The sequence below is a fragment of the Chrysemys picta genome, chromosome 24, assembly GCF_011386835.1.
Source record: "Chrysemys picta bellii isolate R12L10 chromosome 24, ASM1138683v2, whole genome shotgun sequence".
NCBI lineage: Eukaryota > Metazoa > Chordata > Testudines > Emydidae > Chrysemys > Chrysemys picta.
Genome location: NC_088814.1, coordinates 14960168 through 14983046, shown reverse-complemented (window position 1 = coordinate 14983046; position 22879 = coordinate 14960168). Strand labels below are relative to the sequence as shown.

The window sequence follows — 22879 nt, the reverse complement described above, 5'->3', positions numbered from 1 at the left end:
CTAAGCACCAGTGTGGACAGCGCTTCTCCCACTGACATAGCTACCGCTTTCGGTGGAGTTATGCTGATGGGAGAGCTCTCTCCCATCGGCATACAGCATCTTCACCAGACATGCCACAGCGGTGCAGCTGTGCTGATGTAGCACTTCTAGTGTAGACTAGCCGAAGGAAGTGCAAAATATTAGTATTATTTTACTGAGTGACTTGCCCAAAGCCACACAGCAGGTCAGTGGCACAGCCAGGAACAGACCCCAGAAGTCCTGGTTCCCAGACTCTGTCCCTAACAAGCTGAATGCAGTTCTCATTATGGTTCAGTTCTCTCTTTCTCCACAATGAAAGGAAATTAATGAGCATGCACTGGTAGCATTTTGCTTGCATTTATTGCTAATGTGCATTAGGAAATTTCCCAATAGCCCAAGCGAAAATGTTCCAAGACATAATCACGAACGAACAAGAGAAATAATTTCCCTGGCCTGCAGCCAGCGCTCATCAGTGAGGCTACTCCATGGGAGTGCATCTGAACACATAGCAGCAGCAGCGGCTGATGTGGATGCCGACGAAAACCATGGTGATGAGGACATAGCTTGTGAGGATGGCCTTGATGGCATATCTCGTCTCGGGGTCATCGAGGGTTCGCTTGCGGTGACCTCGGAACCCCACGGAGAGCCGGAAGCCAGCAACCATTTGCCCCTCACGCCAGCAGTAGTAAGTGCCCCTGTCGTCCAGCTGGGCAAATCGAATATGCAGGTGGTTGCCGTGGTCAATGAAGACCCGCATGCTTCTGTTGACCCCAGTGAGGAAGCTGGTGCGGTACAATCGAGTCGAATCTTTGTCCCATGCCACTGCATGCTCTGGCCTGGCCCCGGGGCAGGCAATTATCAGACCGCTGCCAAGGAGTTGCTTGTGGAACTGAATGGGGACTTTGGGCAGCCAGGGTTTCTGGCCAATCTTTGCAATGAGATTGGAGATGGACAGCACTCCTTCCTTGGGACCTTTTGTCTTTACACAGGGTGTCAGGCAGCTTCGGATGACAACCTCGGGCTTCCTGCGCCGGATGATGCCCTGGAAGCGCCCGGGGACAGATCTTGAGCCACAGGACACCACGTCTGTCGGGACTGTGCGGTACCTGGGGTAAAGGTAGGCGCTCTTCACGTAGCAGAGGCCAATTCTCCGTTGCTCACCTCTCACCCCACAGCGGTCACACTTGGTCCAGTCCCAAAAGGTGGTGAACATGCTGAAATGCTCTTCTGTATGATCCTTCTGTGGGTGCTGGCTCCTGTCCTCAAAGGCCACTGTGATGGCCTTGGAGGGCTGCACGTCCACATCATAGCCATAGAAGAAGTCCCCTGCCTTGGTACCACAGAGATAGTGGCCTGAATCCTTCACCTGGGCCTGGAAGATGATGAGACTGAACATCCTAATGCTGAAGCGCTTCAGCATGTCGCTGCCCACGCGGATGTGGCCTGCGTCCAAGAACATGGTTCCATCGAAGTCTGTTAAGACCTTGGTCTGCCGGCTGCCCATGCTCTTCTGAAAGTACCACACGACTGAGGTGACCTCCTCTGGCTTGCACTTACAAGGGAGCTCAAAACTCATGTCAGCCAAGTAGGCAGCATTGTCAAACATCAGGAAGGCTGGGCAGGGTGTTTTCTTGAATACATCTTCCTTCTCCATGATTGCAAAGGCCTGGAGAACATCTGCCATCCCAAGAAGAATGGCAATTCCAACCAGCCTCATCTCCATTAGCCAGTCTAGATCCTCATTCAAGCAGTGCAATTAAATGGCATCAAACCATCCCAAGATCCTTACTGATCCTCTGGTCACTAAGGTTAATAGCCAGAGAACAATGCTGGGGCAAAGATTGTTTTAATACGTTTCACTATATAAGCATGGGGGTTTTGTAGTCGAGTTCGGCAGTAGACTCTCCCCTCTGGAACAGCTTTGGTCGATGGGAGAGGGTGGATAGCAGTTGGGATTATCTCATCACAGCCTAAGGCTTGCTGGGGAAGCTATTGTAAACTGTTTTAAAGAACTTCGTGTTTGTCCTGCACTGAAGGTTCAAGGCTATCAACTGGGTGCTCAGAGACATTAACTCTAGAACCTTTTCTTTTTTCCTCATGTCGGTTCTAGAATGTGAACACAGCCCTGAGAATGGGAGTCTCAGACAATAAACAAGCCCTTGCAACTCAAGGCATGTTACTGACGTGTACACAAAGGCAGCATTGAAACGCAGCCTCCTCTGAGTGCAAGGCCCTTCTCTCGCTGAGTGCAGAGAGAGACTGCTGAGCCTCTGGGTGCCTGGCCTCTAGAGGGCCAGCTGGGCTCTGATTGGGGCATGGCCCAGCTGCAGCTGCTTCCCCCAATCAGCCCAGGTCTTTCCTTCCACAGCCCCACGCCCTGGGGCAGACTGCTTTAACCCTTCCCAGGCAGGAGCGGGTGACCACCCCGCTACAGTGGGCCACAGGGTAGGCCCAAGAAGTCCCCTTCAGCAAAGCAACAGAAACCCCCAATGCAATCAGAAATGCTTTCCCCGCCTCTTCTTCCAGGGTGTTACCCTACTACGCTGGCTCCTAGTTGCCAGTGTTTCCCCAAGCAGCGTTATCTTCGTTTCTTTCCCTAGAGGGAGGGGAGACTGCCTTCCAGCCAGAGAAAGCTTTTCCTTCCTCCTTCCTCCTTCCCCCTGCCCTTGCCCCGGCTGCAGCCTGTCTCTCATCTCTCCCCTTCCCTCTCTCACCAGAAAAGGGGGTTTTAAAGGTCACTGGCAGCCCTTAACTGGGCTGAGCTCAGGTGTCTCTAGTTAACTTGAGGTCACCCTTTTTCCGCTCATAGGGAACAGGGCTTTCATCATTTTAGGGCTGATAGATCTGCCCTCCACCACTCTATCTTGCCCAGAATATCAGGGCAAACATTGGTTGTGAACACTGATGCAGAGCAGACAAGACCTCCATTGTTTAAGGTTTTGGTTGACAAGCTGCATGGGATCCCGTGTATCCCTCTGGGATAGATGGATGGGGAGGGCTCAGCACTGTCTGCATTTGACCCCATGGTTTCAGGGGGTCCTGGGATTTCAAACCAGACCCTTAGGCCATTAAGCCCTCCCCGCCTTCACCTTTCCAAAAGCTAGAGTTTGCGGCACTGGATTTTATAGAATCATAGATTAGGGTTGGAAGAGACCTCAGGAGGTATCTAGTCCAACCCCCTGCTCAAAGCAGGACCAACCCCACCTAAATCATCCCAGCCAGGGATTTCTCAAGCCGGGCCTTAAAAACCTCAAAGGATGGAGATTCCACCACCTCCCTAGGGAACCCATTCCAGCGCTTCACCGCCCTCCTAGTGAAATAGTTTTTTCTAATTCCAACCTAGACCTCCCCCACTGCAACTTGAGACCATTGCTCCTTGTTCTGTCATCTGCCACCACTGAGAACTGACGAGCTCCATCCTCTTCGGGACCTCCCTTCAGGTAGTTGAAGGCTGCTATCAAATCCCCCCTCACTCTTCTCTTCTGCAGACTAAACAAGCCCAGTTCCCTCAACCTCTCCTCACAAGTCATGTGCTCCAGCCCCCTAATCATTTTTGTTACCCTCCGCTGGACTCTCTCCAATTTGTCCACATCCTTTCTGTAGTGGGGGGCCCAAATACTCCAGATGTGCCAAATAGAGGGGAATAATCACTTCCCTCAATCTGCTGGCAATGCTCCTACTAACGCAGCCCGCACCTAGATCCCCCACTGAGCTGCCCGCACCCAAATTGCCCCATACAGAACCCTCTCAATCAACACCTGGATCCCCGCACACTGAGCCCTTCCACATTTGGATGCTGGTGGGCTGAGCCTGCCGGCCCACACCTGGTGCACCTGGCACAGAGAGGCAGGGCCCTGGGGTGTTTCTGGGGCAGGCTCAGTTCTTGCACTGTGTCAGGGTTGGGTGCAGCATCACCACTGAGTCCATGTCCCGGGGGAGCTGCAGAGTGACCGCCCACCTCTGTGCAGCCAATCGCCTGTGCTCCCCAAGGCTACGCTGGATCCTCCACATTTATCTGACAAATAAAATTTGCAGAATTTTTAATTTTTGGTGCAGAATTTTTAATTTTTTGGCACAGCATGCCCTCAGGAGTACGACTGTGGAAATTAGCAATGTACATTCCATGTATTTATCCCAGATTCTGTTTAAGTAGGGGGTCAGATCAGTCCCAGATATGGCTGTACACATGAACCCATTCCTCATTTGGCTGGTACCTGTTTAACTATTATAATACAGCTGCTTATGTTTCTAAAATCCCCTGTTGACCAAGAACACGTAGCCAGATAAAAGAAAAGAGGGGAATTAATCTTCTCCCACTAATACTAGTGATTTTTCCCAACCCCGAACAATATATTCAATGCTGTACTACTGATTCACAGCACGTGTTGTCTCCTGTGTGATGGCCCCTCCCCCAATATTATCCTTTTGGTGACTAATATTTATTTGTACCAGGCCATTCTTCTAGACAGGTGAAGCAGGTACAAAGTAAAACTCAATCAACAACTTTCTGTAGAAAAGGGGCTCTCACTGTCCCTCCATCTTTGATGACAGAGCAGTACAGGAAGGGTCCCTCCTGGCCCTCAGCTCCTAGTAACCCTGGTGGAGTGTGAGCTGTAGGGTGAGCCTGTGCTCCTTCAGCTAACAAGGTAACATTTCACCAGCTCTTTAATTAGTTTGTCATCTGCCTCCTTTCGCTGGCCAGCCCCCCTCAGAGGGGTTTCTCTCTCAGCCTCATTCTCCTCTTCCTGCAAAGCACCTGTACCTGCTTCAGCTGTGCCCTCAGGAAGGCCATCAGCACCACAATTCCTGCCCATGCTCTGTAGTTTCCCAAACAAGTCCCTGCAGCTATCCTTCTCCACCTGGCTCAGGAGAGCCACATTGAGTCCAAAGCGCTTGGTCCCAGAAAGGCTCTGTAATATCTGAAGGACGGCTTCTCTGTCTTCCCTACAGGCATGCTCGGCCAGCACCACAAGAAATTCACCCAGGAGGCCAAACCCAACGTCAGCTTGAAAGATTCTGCCCAGGCCCTTGCCGCCGAGCTGAAACAGGAACTGGTATTTTTCCTGTCCACTTTTCAAGCATCTGCGCCAATATCTGTAAAAGTCTGCAGACGTTTCAGGGAGTCCATCCCATCCCTGGATGAAAAGATGATCAATAACAGTTTCATAAAGCAGGTACAGAATTCCACCAGCTGGTGGGTGTTGGGAGCAGAATTCCCCTCTGGACAGGTCATTCCATAACTAGTAACTGAAAGGCTGTGCTATCACTGAGTTTAATTCGTAAAGTCAAAATGGCTTTGCCGCTCAAGTTTATGGTTTTATGGTAAATATGAGTGAGTGGGTGAGGGTGTATGTTGTGCTGGTAGATTTTTTTTATTTGTGCACCAGGTGAATGAGAGGTATGTGCTGTGGTGAGAGGCTATGTGTGTTCGGGGTTAGTGTGTGTGCTGGTTGTGGTGTTGTGTCTGAAGTAGCTGTGCTGGGAATTTGTGTTGATTTGTATTTGTGGTGCAGGGAGATTTGTGTTGAACTGTGTCTGGGGGAGTGCTGAGAGATGTGTGTTGATTTGTGTGGGTAGCAAATGAGGGGTTGTATGCTGTGGTGAGTGTGGCGCTGTGTGTTTGGGGTTGTGGTGTGGATGCTGCTGGGAGATTTGTGTTGATTCGTCTGGGTATGTGTGTTATGGTGGGGAGTTTGCATAGATTTGTTGGGGGAGTTTATGTAAAGTTGTATGGGTAACAATTCAACCTTTGAAGAACTGTGGCAACTGGTCCAAGTAATTCACCATCTGTGCAGTCTCCCTTATATCACTGACTCATTACAACCAATGAAACTGTTGTATGCAAACTACATGCAGCATAAGGGTACTGATTGGTTGAGTTATCTCTGATATCACAATGGCTAGAACTCTTGGCATGGCATAGACAGATGCATGCCTTGCTGTCACATGGCTGTAATTCATAACATCAGAATGGCAGAGGACTGAAAAACTGGACAGTAACAGACCTGCAATCCCAGTGATGACTGAACAAGCTGATATTCTAAACAAAACGAGCTTTCAACCACGCTTGTGGCTGTTTCCATCATTTCACACAGACTCAGAGACATTCTACGCTTCAGAGTGACACCCAGAGTGACTCCTGGAATATTATTATATAGATTGTTCCCTAGGGGGTGCTTTGCACTTTCCTCTGATGCAGCTGGTCCCGGCCATTGTCAGAGACAAGATGTAGGACTAGATGGACATTTGATCTGATCTACTGTGGTGATTCTGGAGATTTCTTTTACTGCTTGTCTACACATTGTGCTAAAGCAGGGGTTCTCAAACTGGGGGTCAGGACCCCTCAGGGGGTCGTGAGGTCCTTACATGGGGGGGTCGCGAGCTGTCAACCTCCACCCCAAACCGCGCTTGCCTCCAGCATTTATAATGGTGTTAAATATATTAAAAAGGGTGTTTAATTTATTGGGGGGTCGCACTCAGAGGCTTGTTATGTGAAAGGGGTCGCCAGTAAAAAAGTTTGAGACCCACTATGCTAAAGCTATTGTGCTTTAAAATTCACCCCCGCCCTTAATCCGAATTAACTTTTAAGTGTAGACAAGCCCTCAGCTCAATCCACTTTGGAAGTAGATTAAACTAAAGTGGAACAAGGCACTCTTATTCTGGAAAACGTGTCCACACATGGAGTTATTCTGGAACAGCTATTGCATTTTAAATTCACACCCTACATTAATTTGAATTAACTTTTGTGTGTAGACAAACCCCTACTGATGGAGTTTTCCTCCTCACCTGGGCTAGCTCCATCTCTCTGTCCTGCTTGCCATTAGCGTGGGTAGCATAGGAATTCCACAGGATTTTCTTTTTTCCCATTTTGTCCTTTTTCTCTAGCGGTTTCAGGTGTGATGCCAGCACAATATCCCTGCAGGAAATATAAAGGGAGTGGTAAACCCAGCAAGAGCAAATGCTCGCTTGAAATTAGCGCCATTTCCAGTTTGATTCCGCTCTGTGAGACTGGCACAGTCACTGAGTTTGTGATGCAAAGTTCTACCATGTAAAAGATGTGGGTTCAAATCAAGATCACAAAATCTCTTGTGGCCAGATCACATGTTCCCAGTTACCGCTCACTACTACACTGACTAACATGCAAGAGACCTGATTCCACTTCTCAAGTCTGATCTCTCATCCCAGAATGAAAAGGGGCTAAGGGCACTCTGGACCTCTGTCCCTAACTGAAAGTTCCTAATGAGAGAGAGAGAGAGAGAAAGCACGTGTGTGTCAGAGACCTGCAGACTGGTCTGTGAAATACAGTTTCCAAGTGGTAGTTAAGCCATTGGAAAGGAAGCTATTACTCATCCTTACGGATCTTTGTATCCTCACTGGACTCTCTCTAAGGTCTGGTCTACACTAGAGTTAGGTCGATGCAAGGCAGCTTACATCAACCTAACTATGGAAGTGTCTACACTTAAATTTCACTCCCACCGATGTAACTGCCCAGGTCCGCTGACTTAATAACTCCACCTCTACGAGTGGCGTAGAGTCAAGGTCGATGTAGTTAGGTCAATGCAGTGTCAGTGTAGACGCTGCATTGCTTACATAGACTGTTACTGGCTGTGAAACGCTGTCTCACAATGCCCCACGCTGACAGTACAATCGATACAAGAGCTCCTGGTGAGAATGCGCACTGCCAACACAAGAAGCAAAGTGTAGACAGGCACAAGCGATGTAATTACTGTGGCAGCTGTATGCTGACATGTTAATTTTGTAGTGCAGACATGGCTTTAGAGAAAGCTGCAAGCTTGAGCCCTTATTGCATGTATAGGTGTCACGGAGTATTGGGGGACTCAGGGCCCTGCACCCCCGGCTTCCTGCGATTCACCATGACTCTCAGCCAGCCAGTAAAGCAGAAGGTTTATTTGGATGACAGGAATACAGTCCAAGACAGGTCTTGCAGGCACAGACAACAGGGCCCCCCCTCAGTTAGGTCCAGCTTGGGGTCCCAGGGCATCCCAGCCCACCCCCCTTTGGGGGGTCAGAGCCATCTCTCTGCCTCCCAGCCATCTCTCCAGCCTGCTTCCCACACTCTGCCTTCAGCGACCCCTCCCACCGCCTTTGTTCAGTTTCCCCGGCCAAGGTGTCACCTGGCCTCCAACCCCCTCCTGGGCTCCCATGCTACATGCTCAGGCATTCGCCCTCGGGCAGACTCAGACTCCCATCCCCCAATGCAGACTATCCCAGCCACACTCCCCTGTCAGCATTCACAGACCACAGTAAGAACAGTCCCAGTTCGTCACAATAGGGCCTTGTCGACACGCCACAGTTTTGTCAACAAAAGTCAGCTTTGGTCGACAAAACAGTGGAGGTGCACACACTGCAATGTTCCTCCTGCTGATAGAACTCCCCTGCTACGCTGACATAAGAAAACCACCTCGACAAGAGGCACAGGGCTTTTTGCAACATGGTTAGCGTGACACAGCGTCAGTGTAGATCCTGTGCTTTCTTGCGTTGTCCTAATTGGCCTCCAGGAGGTGGCCCACAATGCCCACCGTGACTACTCTGATCAGCAGTTTGAACTCCGCTGCCCTGAAGGTACACAGGTATGCACCTCTCTCACGTTTAAAGGCCTGGGAATTTTAAAAATTTCTCTTCCTATCTGCACGGCGTGGACAGTTCACACAGCATCTTCCCAGCTGACCGTGCCGCCTTTCCACAGTAGACGTGCTCCCGCGTGGAGTACACCAGAGCTGTTGGATCTGCTGGGTCTGTGAGTAGAGGAGGCTCTGCAGTCGCAGCTTTGCTCCAGCCATAGGAACTTTGATATCTAGTACAATTAACGCTCAGAAAGCAAGCACTACAGGGGTCATTCAAGGCAGCAAGTAAACATTGCCTGGCTGAATGCATCACTTAAAGACACATTACTGGGAATAATTGTCAAAAGGTTCCTTCAAAGCCTCCCTAATTTGAATACTCCCCCTGCTGTGCCCCTCTTATTACCCTAGTATCTGGCTGCTCAAATCAGCAGCCAGCCGATCTACCTCAGTGCTCCACCCCTGTGGAAACTTTTCCCCCTTCGCTTTGCAAATGTTATGCAGAGCAAAACAGGCTGCAATAACTATCGGAATATTTTCCTCACTGAGGTCCAACCTGACAAAAAGGCAGCACCAGCAAACTTTTAATCAGCCAAAGGCACATTCAGTGATCATTCGGCACCTGCTGAACTTATTGTTGAAGCACTCCTTGCTGCTGTCTAGGTTCCCAGTGTAAGACTTCATGAACCATGGGAGCAAGGGCCAGGCGGGGTGTTCCAAGATCCCTATGGGCATTTCCACATCCCCTGTAGTGGGGTGGTCCCCCACTCCTACCTGGAAGGGCTTAAAACAGCCCTGGCAGAGGGCTGCAGCTCTAAAAGCTGGGCTGATTGGGGAAGCAGCCACAGCTGGGCCACGCCCCAATCAGGCCACAGCTGGCCTGTATAAAAAGGCTGGGAGCCAGGAGCTCAACAGTCTCTCTCTGTGTTCAGAGAGAGAAGGGCCTGGCTGTAGGGAGCTTGAGACAGGGTACCTGAGTGGAGCAGGAAAGGCAGAGGAGCTGGGGAGCTCCAGCCTGGAAAGCCCCAGGCTGCGGCCTAGCATAAGGCCAACAGGTACTGGGGGTTGCAGAGGGCAGCCCAGGGGTAGGCCAAGGCAGCAGGTCCAACCCTCCTTGCCAGTGATGAGTAGGCTGATACTGCAGTCTGCCCCAGGTGTGGGGCTAGATGATGACTGGCAGTAGCCTGATACTGAGGCGAGGTGGGGATAGTGGGTGGGGGTACCCCAGGGAGGGGTAACCCTAAGACTGTGGGGTTACTGCCAGGGGACAACACCCCAGGTACAAGGGCACCGGGGTCCACGGAGGGACATGGGGTCCAGAGGACAGGCGGATCACTGGCCTGCAGAGGGTGCTCTGGGCTGGAAATCGAGCTGATTCCCAGAAGAGACCAGCAGGAGGCGCCACTGGGTGAGTCCGCACTTCTACACCCCCAATTGAATCTTCTGGTCTGGAAAGTCCCAACATGCAGCTTTCTATACAGTTCAGTGCTCCTAAAGATGCACGCATCATGCACCTTCCCTAACCACCCCGCATTGATGTCAGTGAAACAGCCCCGGTGATCCACCAGCACCTGCAAGACCATGGAGAAGTAGCCCTTCTGGTTCACGTACTCTGTCACAAGATGGTCTGGGGCCAAAATTGGGATATACATTCCATCTATTACTCCACCGCAGTTAGGGAATCCCATTGCCTCAAAGTCATCAAGTATTTCCTGCACATTACTGAGAGCCATAGTCCTTTGTAGCAGAAGGTGATTAATGGCCCTGCATACTTGCATCACCACAACCTCCACGGTAGACTTTCCAACTCCAAACTGATTCACGACTGGCCAGTAGCAGTCTGGAGTTGCCAGCTTCCACACAGCAATCGCCACTCACTTTTCCACAGTGAAAGCAGCTCTCATTCTGGAGTCCTTGCGCCCGCCAGAGTGCTGGGGCAAGCTCTGCACACAGTTCCAGGAAGGTGGATTTGTGCATCTGAAAGTTCTGCAGACACTGCTTATCATCCCAGACCTACATAACGATGCGATCCCACCACTCACTGCTTGTTTCCCGAGCCCAATACCGAAGGTCCATGTGCAGCTGCTCCATGAATGCCAGCAGCAACCTTGAATTATTTCTTTCCATGGCACGCAGCAGGGCAGGCACCCCCAATTCACATTCTGATTCACAGCTCATGAAATACTGCAGGACCAGCCGCATTGTGTTCATAACACATCACCAGACTGGTGAGCAGTTCAGGATCCATGCTTTCAGGCAGTGATGAGCTTCCAAAATCCTAAGAACCAGTTCCCTACCGGGTCCACTCGCTCTGGGTTTTCGGTGGCAAGTCCTTGACCGGGAGCAGGTGAAGGACCTGCCGCCAAAGTGCCGCGGAAGAGAGAAAGAGCTCTGTGTAAGCTTGAAAGCTTGTCTCTCTCACCAACAGAAGTTAGTCCAATAAAAGATATTACCTCACCCACTTTGTATCTGAAAACTTTTATCTACCCAAGAAATGGCAAGAATGTTCTGGCTCTTAAGTGTGAACATTAATTAACAATGGTGATCTGAAGACAGTAACCACCTCAGCAGTATTCAGCAAGGGCTCCATTTGCTAGTTGACGGAGGGACACTGAGGGCAAGTCTACATTACAAAATTAAGCTAAGTTACGTCGTCATACAGCTGCCATAGTAATTAAATCACTTTTGCATGTCCATGCTCCTTGTGTTGGTGGTGTGTATCATCACTGGCAGCGCTCGCATCGATGCAGAGAGCAGTGCACCTTGGGTAGCTATCCCACTGTGCAATTCACCACTCACAGGGTGTTTTGGGAAGGGTTTGCAATGCCTCATGGGGGCAAACAAATCACACAGGGGTGACTGGGATTGGGAATATGGTTTCAACGTCCCATGATGCAGTTTTCTCCATCCCATAATTTTATCTGCATCACATAATGTTTCACGCTGCTTTTTAAAAGCTCCGCAAACCTGCGCGTCCACCATCTATCTGTGTGAGAAACATGGATCCTGCACTGCTCTGCACTATTGTAATGCGTGTTGCGAGCATGGTGCGCCTGATCCTGCAATATTTGCAGAGCCGCCAGAGTAGCCACAGGGAACATGATGATTTGTTGGAGGCCAGATTGCTGTGGGACATAGAAAGAAACAATTCAAGGTTGTTGTTGGCATTCATGAAGCAGCTGCAGACAATGGAGTGCCAGTTCTGGGCCTGAGAAACGAGCAATGGCTGGTGGGATCACATCGTTATGCAGGTATGGGATGACGGGTGGCTGCAGAACTTTTGGATGCGCAAGGCCACATTCCTGGATGTGTGTGTGGAGCTTGCACCAACCCTCCAGTGCAGTGACACCAGAAGGAGAGCTGCACTGATAGTGGAGAAGCAAGTGGCGATCGCTGTGCAGAAGCTTGCCACGACAGATTGCTACGATCAGTCAAGAATCAATTGGGAGTTGGGAAATCCACTGTGAGGGTTGCTGTGATGCAAGCGAACAGGGCCATCAATTGCACCCTGCTACGAAGGACTGGAACTCTGGGCAATGCCCAGGACATAGTGGATGGTTTTGCAACAATGGGGTTCCTGGACTGCAGTGGGGCAATAGATGGCATGCATATCCCTATTTTGGCACCAGACCAGCTTGCCACAGAATACATCAACAGAAAAGGCTACTTTTCTATTGTATTGCAAGTGCTGACCGATCACTGGAATTGTTTAACCAACATCAACGTCAGATGGTCAGGGAAGGTGCATAATGTGTGAATCTTTAAGAAGACAGGCCTGTTGAGAAAGCAAACAAGGACTTTCTTGCCAGACCAGAAGATTACCATTGGGGAACTTGAAATGCCAATAGTGATCCTGGGAGATCCTGCCTGCCCCTTATTCCCGTGACTTGTGAAGCCGTACACTGGTCACCTCAACAGCAGCACTGAGTGCTTTAACTACAAACTCAGCAGGTGCAGAATGACAGTTGAATGTGCCTTTGGCTGATTGAAAAGCCGCTGGCGCTGTCTACTCACAAGATTAGGCCTCAGTGAAAAAAAATATCCCAATGGTATAGCTGCCTACTGTTTCATAATATCTGTGAAGCAAAGGGGGGAAAGTTTCTGCTGGGGTGGAGGAAGAATGACTGTCTGCTGATTTTGAACAGCCAGAGACCAGGGCTATTAAAAGAGCTTCACGGGGAGCTATACAGCTCAGGGAGGCTTTGAAAGACCATTATAATAGTGAACCACAGTGATGTGTGTTGCTGTAGTGTACTCTGCAATCTTGTAATGAGTGCTGTGTGTGTAGTAATAAAACATTGCAAATGCACCTATTGCTATTATCTGTGAATGATGTCAGCCCCAGCCAGCATATGTGGTGAACTAATAAAGATGACTTAAGTTTCCATAAATAGACTTTTATTTCGAACTCATGCAAACAGACATTTATAAGTGAATGAAACTTTATAAATACAGGGAAAAGAACTTCTGAAGGGGAAAGAACAGTCATTTCCATTTCACAAAAACATACACCAACCGTGTCGCTCACAGGTCAGTGTATGTGCAGCTGTGATTGCCTATATTCTCCCCTTGGGTGGAGTGGTGGGGTAGTGTAGCAGCCCCAGACGCCATGTGGAATGCAGGGGTGGTGATTAGGGAGGTCCCGGAATGCAGTTCTCGATGGGCTGCAGAAGGAGGTGAGCATGGGATTGTTGAATCTGAAGGTCAACAGGAGTCTCCGGCATGTCTATGTGCCGCTTGAGAAGCAGTAGCATCTCCTTCTGCACATCTCACTTCTTTTCCTGTGCTTTTCTCCTCTCCGCTCTATCCCTATCCATTGTGTCTGCAAGGGCGATCCTCCAAGCCCTGTGCTCGGTATCCAAAATACCAGAGGCTTTCAGGATCTCTTGGAACATGTCATCCCACGTCATCTTCCTTCTCCTCCTTATCCAGATGAGCTGCTCCACTGGTGTGGACGAAAACATCCTCAAGGCCACATTTCCAGCTGCAAAAAATACAATGCACAGAGGTATTATTGTGAGTGTATTCACAAGATAAATGGAAACTTGGTATACTGAATTCACTCCCCTTGATTCACACAAGTTACAAGCACTACATTCTCACTTCTCCTTGGGATTCAGAGAGCACAGCAGCAGTCCCATCCCTGGTGAGTATGGGGGCAATTTGGGACAATAAGGAGGGGGGATAGCTCACAAGCATGAATATATGTGGCTAGGGTAACTGAACTGAATACTGGCACCACTTTCCACAGGTGGTGGTTATTTTAGCTGATATCTCACTCCTGAGGGTAATGGAGGTTGAAAGGGAACAGGTCCTGTACGCATCTGGCTGCAGACCAGGTCCACATGCTGTGAGTCTGTATGCTGCAATGGTGGCTGGTGAAGTAACTGCTGAGCGGTGTGGGAAAGTGTCCTACCGTGGTGGGCAGCCCTCCTCAGAAACCTTGGACAGAGGATAGCAGACTACCTCAAGGAACGTTTCCTCGAGATCTCCATGAAGGATTCACGGGACATCCCAGTGCACATAAACGAACTGTTCTGCAGGGCCCCCTCTGCTTAACTGTAGAGGGGAATGAGAAGCAGACAGCAACTCTACCTCTATTGGTTATTTCACTACCTCTTCTAGCATGATTAAAAAAGAATAAATGAACAGATGTGTCCCTGTAATATCAAAGCAAACTGCATACTTACCAGAGGTTCCTTCCCCTGCATCGTGCTGGTCTGTAGGGACTGGCTCGACTGCTCTGGAGTCAAAAAGAGGTCCTGGCTCGCTGCAGGACTGGATCCCCCGATCATCTGTCCCCCATTCTCCTCCTCCTCCTCTTCCTCATCCATCGCCACCTCCTCACTGTTCACTCCGGGGGCCAGTAACTCTGACTCCTCTGAAGTATCCATACGGGTGGGGGTTTCCGTCGAGAATGCCATGCAGCTCTCTGTAAGAGTGGCATGTCTGCGGCTCTGCACCAGTGACTATTAGCCTGCCTTGCTTTCTGGTAGGCCTGCTGCACCCCCTTGGCTTTCATGTGGCACTGCTGAGGGTCCCTCTTTTAGCCCTTCTCCACCAAGCCTTGAGTGATCTGCTCATAGATATTAATGTTTTCATGGCTGGATTGGAGCTATGCCTGCACAGCCTCTTCTCCCCTCAGACCTGGGAGATCCACCACCTCCTACGTACTCCAGGCAGGAGCGCATCTGCAGCATAGTCAGCTGGGCAGTTGCTAGGTGAGCTCTCCATGCTGAACCAACAGGAAATGGAATTTCAAACATTTGCAGGGAGTTAGAGGGGAGGGGCGTATACCTGTGTTCCTGGCCACCGGGCAGTGGAGTTCAAAATGGTGACCAAGAGCAGTCATGGTGGGGCATTGTGGGACATCTCTTGGAGACCATTAAAGTCGACATAAGTAATGCAGTGTCTACACTGACACTGTGTCCACCTAAGTACGTTGACCTCTTGCAGAGGTGGAGTTATTAAGTCGGTGTAGTGAGCCATCTACATCAGGGGAGCAACATTTTAGTGTAGCTGCCTTACGTCGACTTAACTCTGTAGCGTAGACCAGGCCTGATTCTCACTTGAAAACAGGGACTTCAACAGTGGTGCTGGAATCAGAGTACAGGGCAACGGCTGACTGCTAGAGGAAGCTTTGGACAGTAGCACAGCAGAGACTGAGAACTGGATGTGATGTGAACTTGTGGAAGTGATTCTGAGAAAGATTAAAAAGTGAAAAACTACAATGTAGCTGGATACAGATGGATGAACAAATGGAAATGTACAAACACTTCTGGGGTCTAACGTGGCATATGTTTAACAGCATGGGAACTGTGGGATAGCATTGGCAGGCTATCTGATCATGACACAGCAACACGTACTTTAGCTACATCCTCACTCTAAAGTGGGTGGGCAGAGACATGCACTACAGTGGGCCACAAGCTTGTACCTACGCCCCCAGACAAGCTAGCACACGCATGTTCTGAGGACATACAGGCACGTGTCTGGGGGTTTATATGTGGATGGAGAGGGTGTTCTAGATTTGATTCTGACAAATAGGGAGAAACTGGGTGAGAATTTGAAGGTGGAAGGCAGTTTGGATGAAAGTGATCATGAAATGATATGAGGTCATGATTCTAATGAATTGTAGGAGGGAAATATTCCAAATATCCTGTTGGAAGCAAGTTTAAAAGAGTTCAGGATTGCTGGCAGCTTTTAAGAGGCATCATTAAAGACAAAAGAGCAAACTATCCCAATGCATAGGAAAGACAGGAAGTATGGCAAGAGACCACCCTGGCTTAACCTGGAGATCTCCGTCCTGAAAGTCAAAAAAGAATCACAGAAAAAGTGGAAACTAGGTCAAATTATGAAGGCGCACATAGGGACAAACATGTAGGGACAAAATTAGAAAGGCCAAGGCACAAAACAAGATTAAACTAGCTAGGGACATAGAGGGTATTAAGAAAACGTTTTACAAATACATTAGAAACAAGAGGAAGACCAGTGACTGGGTAGGCCCATTACTCAATGAAGAGGAACAGACAATAACAGAAAAGGCAGCAACAGCCAAAGTTTTAAATGCCTTTTTTGCTTCAGTTTTTGCTACAAAGGTTAGCAGTGACCGTGCAACTAACATAGTGAACATCAGTGTAAATGAGGTAGGATCTGAGGCTAAAATAGGGAAAGAACAAGTTAAGAATGACTTAGGCTATGTCTACACTATGCAGCTTTTAGAGACATGGCTGTGCCGCTACAGCCATGCTGCTAAAAGGCGCGCAGTGTAGCCGCTGTTTGTCTGCAGGAGAAAGCTCTCCTGCCGACAAAAAACCTCCACCCCCAACTAGCGACATCAGCGTTGTCAGTAGGAGAGTGCTCCTGCCAACAAAGTGCTGTTCACACCGGCAAAACTTGTCATCGGCAAAACTTTTTGTCCCCTCAGCACAGGGGACCACTGTACTAGATGACCTATCAAGGTACTGTCCGGTCCTACATTTCTCTGAATCACAAATATGAAACTTTCATCCTGGTGAAAGAAACATTCCATTGTTATATTCCCAATTCTGTGACTCGCCATAGAAAACAAAATCCTGCAAACCTGAATTCTTCATAGGACGCCACCTTCTGATGAATGGCTCGGAACTTGGCATCGTTTTCTCTCTGATACTTTTCATCAGCAGCAACAGCAGCCTGCAGTTCTCTCTCTAAAGCACAAAAATCTATTGCTCCAGTTTCCTCCATTTCAAAAACCTAAGAGCAACACATATAACCCTGAGAGTGACTTTAGGTGCATAAGCATCATACAAGAAAATACTCCTCACTCTCCCATCCATCCATTTCATCACTAGAGTTCTTGCTAGACTCACTATAAGTAACTAATAATACAGGGTGTGTCATGCGTTAATGATCCCACCTTAGCCAGGCAAACTCCTGTCTTAAATAATCACTTCAAAGTATGCCATAGGTGCTGGAACTAAGGGTGTGGGAGGTGCTGCAGCACCCCCTGACTTGAAGTGGTTTCCATTATATACAGGGTTTACAGTTTGGATCAGTGGGTCTCAGCACCCCCACTATATAAATTGTTCCAGCACCCCTGAAGCATACCCACATTTTCCAGTGCAATTTTATTACACAAATGTTTTTACTCTGGACTCCCAGTTAGTCACTGAAAACAGGTGTAATTGTATATCACTTTATCATCAGACCCCCTAAACATTAACTTAAGGCTGCCAGGATATAAACTTTGCTAAAATTACAGACTATGTTGCAGTTAATGAATCCTAAGGGTTAAAAAAAATGTCAAGGGTCACGTTGCCAGAGAGTATAAACAATTTACAGTTCACACATAACAATATTCAGGGTCAGACACAGACACTGAAAATAAAAACACTATTGCCAGTCAGGCACATGTCCTCATGCTGAGTAGCAGGTTACCCTGCAAATCTTCCCATTTATTTCAATGGCAATACTCATGGAGTAAGGTACTTTTCAAAGTGTATCAGGGTGTGGCACCCTGTGTTTTATTTTCAAAGTGCTGAAGAAAAGCTCTGGGTGGCTCAAAAGCGTGTCTCTTTCACCAACAGAAGCTAGAGAGACAAGGTGGGTGAGGTAACATCTTTTATTGGACCAGCTTCTGTTGCTGAGAGACAAGCTTTCAAGCGGCGAACAGCAGAGGCTAACAGAGGGAGTTTGCCTGGGAGCTGTCCGAGAGGAGCTACGCTAAGAGCTGCATTAGGGGGGCTGTGTTGGTATCTGTTGCTGGGACAGTTTGTCAGTTTGACAGTGTGCTTGATTGCTTGCTTGTTTGTTTGAAAGTGTGAATTGGGAGTGCTTTGTTCCAGGTGGGCCTTGAGTGGGCCTGACTGGTATATAAGGGCAGTCAGCAGCGAACCAGCTGAGCGGCGAACAGCAGAAGCTAACAAAGGGAGTTCGCCTGGGGAGAGCTCACTGAGGCTTTCATCTGCAGGTTTCTCTGAGTAGTTCCTGCAACAGCTGAGGAAGCTCTTAAGAGGAAGGTGATATGGAAGGTGAGCGATCAGCTGTTGTCACCTGCACAGGTTGTGCCATGTTTGTCTTTCTTCCACAGGACAGAAGCGACTTTGTCTGTACAAAGTGCAAGCTGGTCTCCATATTGGAAGAGAGGGTTTGAGGTCTGGAGAAACGAGTGTCGACTCTGCGTTGCATAAGGGAAAATGAAGATTTCCTGGACAGACGTCAGGAGATGCTTCTACGGAGAGCTGGCTGTATTTTAAAGAGTCCTTATTGCGGTTGCAGGAACAAACCATCCCGATGTGTAGAAAGAATAGTAAATATGGCAGGCGACCAGCTTGGCTTAACAGTGAAATCCTTACTGACCTTAAACGCAAAAAATAAGCTTACAAGAAGTGGAAGATTGGACAAATGACCAGGGAGGAGTATAAAAATATCGCTCAGGCATGCAAGAGTGAAATCAGGAAAGCCAAATCGCACTTGGAGTTGCAGCTAGCAAGAGATGTTAAGAGTAACAAGAAGGGTTTCTTCAGGTATGTTAGCAACAAGAAGAAAGTCAAGGAAAGTGTGGGCCCCTTACTGAATGAGGGAGGCAACCTAGTGACAGAGGATGTGGAAAAAGCTAATGTACTCAATGCTTTTTTTGCCTCTGTCTTCACAAACAAGGTCAGCTCCCAGACTGCTGGATTGGGCAGCACAGTATGGGAGGAGGTGATCAGCCCTCCGTGGAGAAAGAAGTGGTTCGGGACTATTTAGAAAATTTGGACGAGCACAAGTCCATGGGGCCGGATGCGCTGCATCCGAGGGTGCTAAAGGAGTTGGCGGATGTGATTGCGGAGCCATTGGCCATCATCTTTGAAAACTCATGGCGATCGGGGGAGGTCCCGGATGACTGGAAAAAGGCTAATGTAGTGCCCATCTTTAAAAAAGGGAAGGAGGAGGATCCGAGGAACTACAGGCCAGTCAGTCTCACCTCAGTCCCTGGAAAAATCATGGAGCAGGTCCTCAAGGAATCAATTATGAAACACTTAGAGGAGAGGAAAGTGATCAGGAACAGTCAGCATGGATTCACTAAGGGGCAGTCGTGCCTGACTAACCTAATTGCCTTCTATGATGAGATAACTGGCTCTGTGGATGAGGGGAAAGCAGTGGATGTCTTATTCCTTGACTTTAGCAAAGCTTTTGATACGGTCTCCCACAGTATTCTTGCCACCAAGTTAATAAAGTATGGGCTGGATGAATGGACTAGAAGGTGGATAGAAAGCTGGCTAGATCGTCGGGCTCAACGGGTAGTGATCAATGGCTCCATGTCTAGTTGGCAGCCGGTTTCTAGCGGAGTGCCCCAAGGGTCGGTCCTGGGGCCAGTTTTGTTTAATATCTTTATTAATGATCTGGAGGATGGTGTGGACTGCACTCTCAGCAAGTTTGCAGATGACACTAAACTAGGAGGCGTGGTAGATACACTGGAGGATAGGGATCAGATACAGAGGGACCTAGACAAATTAGAGGATTGGGCCAAAAAAAACCTGATGAGGTTCAACAAGGACAAGTGCAGAGTCCTGCACTTAGGACGGAAGAATCCCATGCACTGCTACAGACTAGGGACCGAATGGCTAGGTAGCAGTTCTGCAGAAAAGGACCTAGGGGTCACAGTGGACGAGATGCTGGATATGAGTCAACAGTGTGCTCTTGTTGCCAAGAAGGCTAACAGCATTTTGGGATGTATAAGTAGGGGCATTGCCAGCAGATCGAGGGACGTGATCGTTCCCCTTTATTCGACATTGGTGAGGCCTCATCTGGAGTACTGTGTCCAGTTTTGGGCCCCACACTACAAGAAGGATGTGGAAAAATTGGAAAGAGTCCAGCGGAGGGCAACAAAAATGATTTTTTGGGGGGGTCTGGAGCACATGACTTGTGAGGAGAGGCTGAGGGAACTGGGCTTGTTTAGTCTAGGGGATCTAGGTGCGGGCTGCGTTAGTAGGAACATTGCCAGCAGATTGAGGGAAGTGATTATTCCCCTCTATTTGGCACATCGGGAGTATTGCGTCCAGTTTTGGGCCCCCCACTACAGAAAGGATGTGGACAAATTGGAGAGAGTTCAGCGGAGGGTAACAAAAATGATTAGGGGGCTGGAGCACATGACTTGTGAGGAGAGGCTGAGGGAACTGGGCTTGTTTAGTCTGCAGAAGAGAAGAGTGAGGGGGGATTTGATAGCCGCCTTCAACTACCTGAAGGGAGGTCCCGAAGAGGATGGAGCTCGGCTGTTCTCAGTGGTGGCAGATGACAGAACAAGGAGCAATGGTCTCAAGTTGCAGTGGGGGAGGTCTAGGTTGGATATTAGGAAACACTATTTCACTAGGAGGGTGGTGAAGCGCTGGAATGGGTTACCTAGGCAGGTGGTGGAATCTCCATCCTTTGAGGCTTTTAAGGCCCGGCTTGAGAAATCCCTGGCTGGGATGATTTAGGTGGGGTTGGTCCTGCTTTGAGCAGGGGGTTGGACTAGATGACCTCCTGAGGTCTCTTCCAACCCTAATCTATGATTCTATAAAATCCAGTGCCGCAAACTCTAGCTTTTGGAAAGGTGAAGGCGGGGAGGGCTTAATGGCCTAAGTGTCTGGTTTGAAATCCCAGGACCCTCTGAAACCATGGGGTCAAATGCAGACAGTGCTGAGCCCTCCCCATCCATCTATCCCAGAGGGATACACGGGATCCCATGCAGCTTGGCACCCAAAACCTTAAACAATGGAGGTCTTGTCTGCTCTGCATCAGTGTTCACAGCCAATGTTTGCCCTGATATTCTGGGCAAGATAGAGTGGTGGAGGGCAGATCTATCAGCCCTAAAATGATGAAAGCCCTGTTCCCTATGAGCGGAAAAAGGGTGACCTCAAGTTAACTAGAGACACCTGAGCCCAGCCCAGTTAAGGGCTGCCAGTGACCTTTAAAACCCCCTTTTCTGGTGAGAGAGGGAAGGGGAGAGATGAGAGACAGGCTGCAGCCGGGGCAAGGGCAGGGGGAAGGAAAAGCTTTCTCTGGCTGGAAGGCAGTCTCCCCTCCCTATAGGGAAAGAAACGAAGATAACGCTGCTTGGGGAAACACTGGCAACTAGGAGCCAGTGTAGTAGGGTAACACCCTGGAAGAAGAGGCGGGGAAAGCATTTCTGTTTGCATTGGGGGTTTCTGTTGCTTTGCTGAAGGGGACTTCTTGGGCCTACCCTGAGGCCCACTGTAGTGGGGTGGTCACCCGCTCCTGCCTGGGAAGGGTTAAAGTAGGATTACTATATTTTAATTTTAAAAAAGGAGCACACTCCACGGGGACCTGGCCCAGCCCCGCCCCTTCCCCCAAAGTCCCCGTCCCAACTCTGCCCCCTCCCCTGAACGCTCCGCCCCCTGCTCCTCCCCCTCCCCTGCTTCCCGCAAATCAAATGTTTGCGGGAAGCCTGAAACAGGGAGGTAGCAGGTAAGCTGGGGCGGCCGAGTGGCTCCCTCTGGCGACCGGCCGGCCCATGCCAAGAGGCTCTGGCCCCGGTGTCTCCCGCCTGGCTCGGCTCGGGCCCTGGCCGAGCACCCCCGGCCCAGCACCGCCGGTCCCGGGCCAGCCGAGCACCGCTGGCCCCGGCCCGGCCCCCGGCCAAGCCCCCCCAGCCCCCTGCTGAGCACTGCCGGCCCCAGCCCAGCCCCCAGTCCCGCACCCCCGGCCCCCAGCCGAGCACCGCTGGCCCCAGCCCGGCTCCCAGCCGAGCAACGCCCTCCCTATTTTCCCGGCACGTCCAGCTTTTGGGGATTTGCTCCCAGACGGGGATTTGAGGCCCAAAAAGACGGACATGTCCGGGGAAATCCAGACGTATGGTAACCCTAGATAAAAGCAGCCTGGGTAGGAGGGGAAATGCAGCATGCCCAGGGGAGGAGGGGGGGGGCCCGGGAATTTGGGGAAGGGGCGGAGTTGGGGCGGGGCCGGGGGTCAGGGGAAAATGTTTTTGCTTGGGGTGGCAAAACACTTGGAGCCGGCCCCGCCCCTCCCGCACCCCAACCCCAACCTGGGAGCAGTCAGGGCCCGCCAGACAATTCTACTCCCACATGTGGCCCTGGGCCAAAAAGTCTGATCCCCCCTCCCCGCTAGACATTCGCTCCGGCACTAGGACTCCACAGGTGCCACCAGCCGGAGGATGCCCAGGGCCCGCCCGCCCACAGCCCCGCAGCGAGGGACCCAGCGGCGCCTGCTCCACTAGCGGACACGCGGCCGGAGCGGGGCGCGGAGCGGGGCCGGACCGTTTCCCCAGGGCCCGGCCCGGGCCAGGCCGCCTCGGAGCTGAGCCCACCTAGCCCCCGGGGACCCCGCTGCGCCCCCGGCCCCCAACGCGCCGGCCAGGCGCCCGGCCTCACCTGCGGTCTCCATAACAACGGCCGCGCCGCGGAGCCGAGGCCCCCGGCTAGAGCTGTCTTGCCAAACGCCTGATCAGAACCGGCTACACAGCCGAGACGTCCCGGTCCCACGGGCCGCGGACCCAGCCGGGCTTACATCTCCGAACTTCCCGCCCCGGCCGCGGCGCTGGCTGCAACGGGGTTTGAAGCGGCCCATTAGGCAGTCGAACCGCCAGCCCCCGGGTCCTTCCGCGCTGGTGTCGCACTGTCGCAGGCAGCGGCTGCCGGAACGGAGCGCGAGCGTTGGGTGAGGCGTGCGGGCCCGGCCTGAGCTGGGCCATGGGGCCTCTTGGGAGGGGATGGGGGGCTGCGTGCTGCTGATGGGACGTTGGTGTGGGGGGGCGCTGGGGGCTCTGGACGAGGTGTTATGACGGGGGGGTGCAGGGGACG

At 50.6% G+C, this 22879-nt stretch overlaps 3 protein-coding genes and 1 long non-coding RNA gene across 6 annotated transcripts in view; 1 reads left to right on the top strand and 3 right to left on the bottom strand.

Annotated features, from left to right (window-relative positions):
• Positions 1-362: 362 nt before the first annotated feature.
• Positions 363-2938, bottom strand: FAM187A (family with sequence similarity 187 member A). Its single transcript, XM_005283106.5, has one exon. The coding sequence runs from the start codon at positions 1739-1741 to the stop codon at positions 497-499; it is 1245 nt and encodes a 414-aa protein (XP_005283163.4). The 5' UTR covers positions 1742-2938; the 3' UTR covers positions 363-496.
• Positions 2939-4055: 1117 nt separating this feature from the next.
• On the bottom strand, positions 4056-22575 carry CCDC103 (coiled-coil domain containing 103). 2 transcript variants are annotated; one of them, XM_042844814.2, is made up of 4 exons: positions 22451-22575; positions 16681-16786; positions 6805-6934; positions 4056-5153 (listed from the first exon to the last, which is right to left on the bottom strand). In XM_042844814.2, the coding sequence occupies exons 1-4, from the start codon at positions 22461-22463 to the stop codon at positions 4653-4655; spliced, it is 750 nt and encodes a 249-aa protein (XP_042700748.2). In that variant the 5' UTR covers positions 22464-22575; the 3' UTR covers positions 4056-4652. The 2 variants fall into 2 exon arrangements, with proteins under 2 accessions (XP_042700748.2, XP_008165803.2); XM_008167581.4 differs by having other exon boundaries at positions 16681-16832; positions 22451-22494.
• LOC122172636 (uncharacterized) lies at positions 12982-15300 on the bottom strand. Its single transcript, XR_006173132.2, has 2 exons — positions 14291-15300; positions 12982-13584 (listed from the first exon to the last, which is right to left on the bottom strand). It is a non-coding gene; the product is annotated as an uncharacterized LOC122172636 (long non-coding RNA).
• Positions 21505-22879, top strand: part of EFTUD2 (elongation factor Tu GTP binding domain containing 2) — a 36985-nt gene continuing 35610 nt past the window's right edge. Inside the window, exon 1 of one of the 2 annotated variants that reach the window (XM_024104587.3) lies at positions 21505-21527. The gene's annotated coding sequence lies outside the window, so the exon portion shown is untranslated. Of the gene's footprint in view, positions 21528-22574; positions 22737-22879 lie in introns of those variants that run through there. The other variant, XM_005282868.5, reaches the window with a different exon arrangement.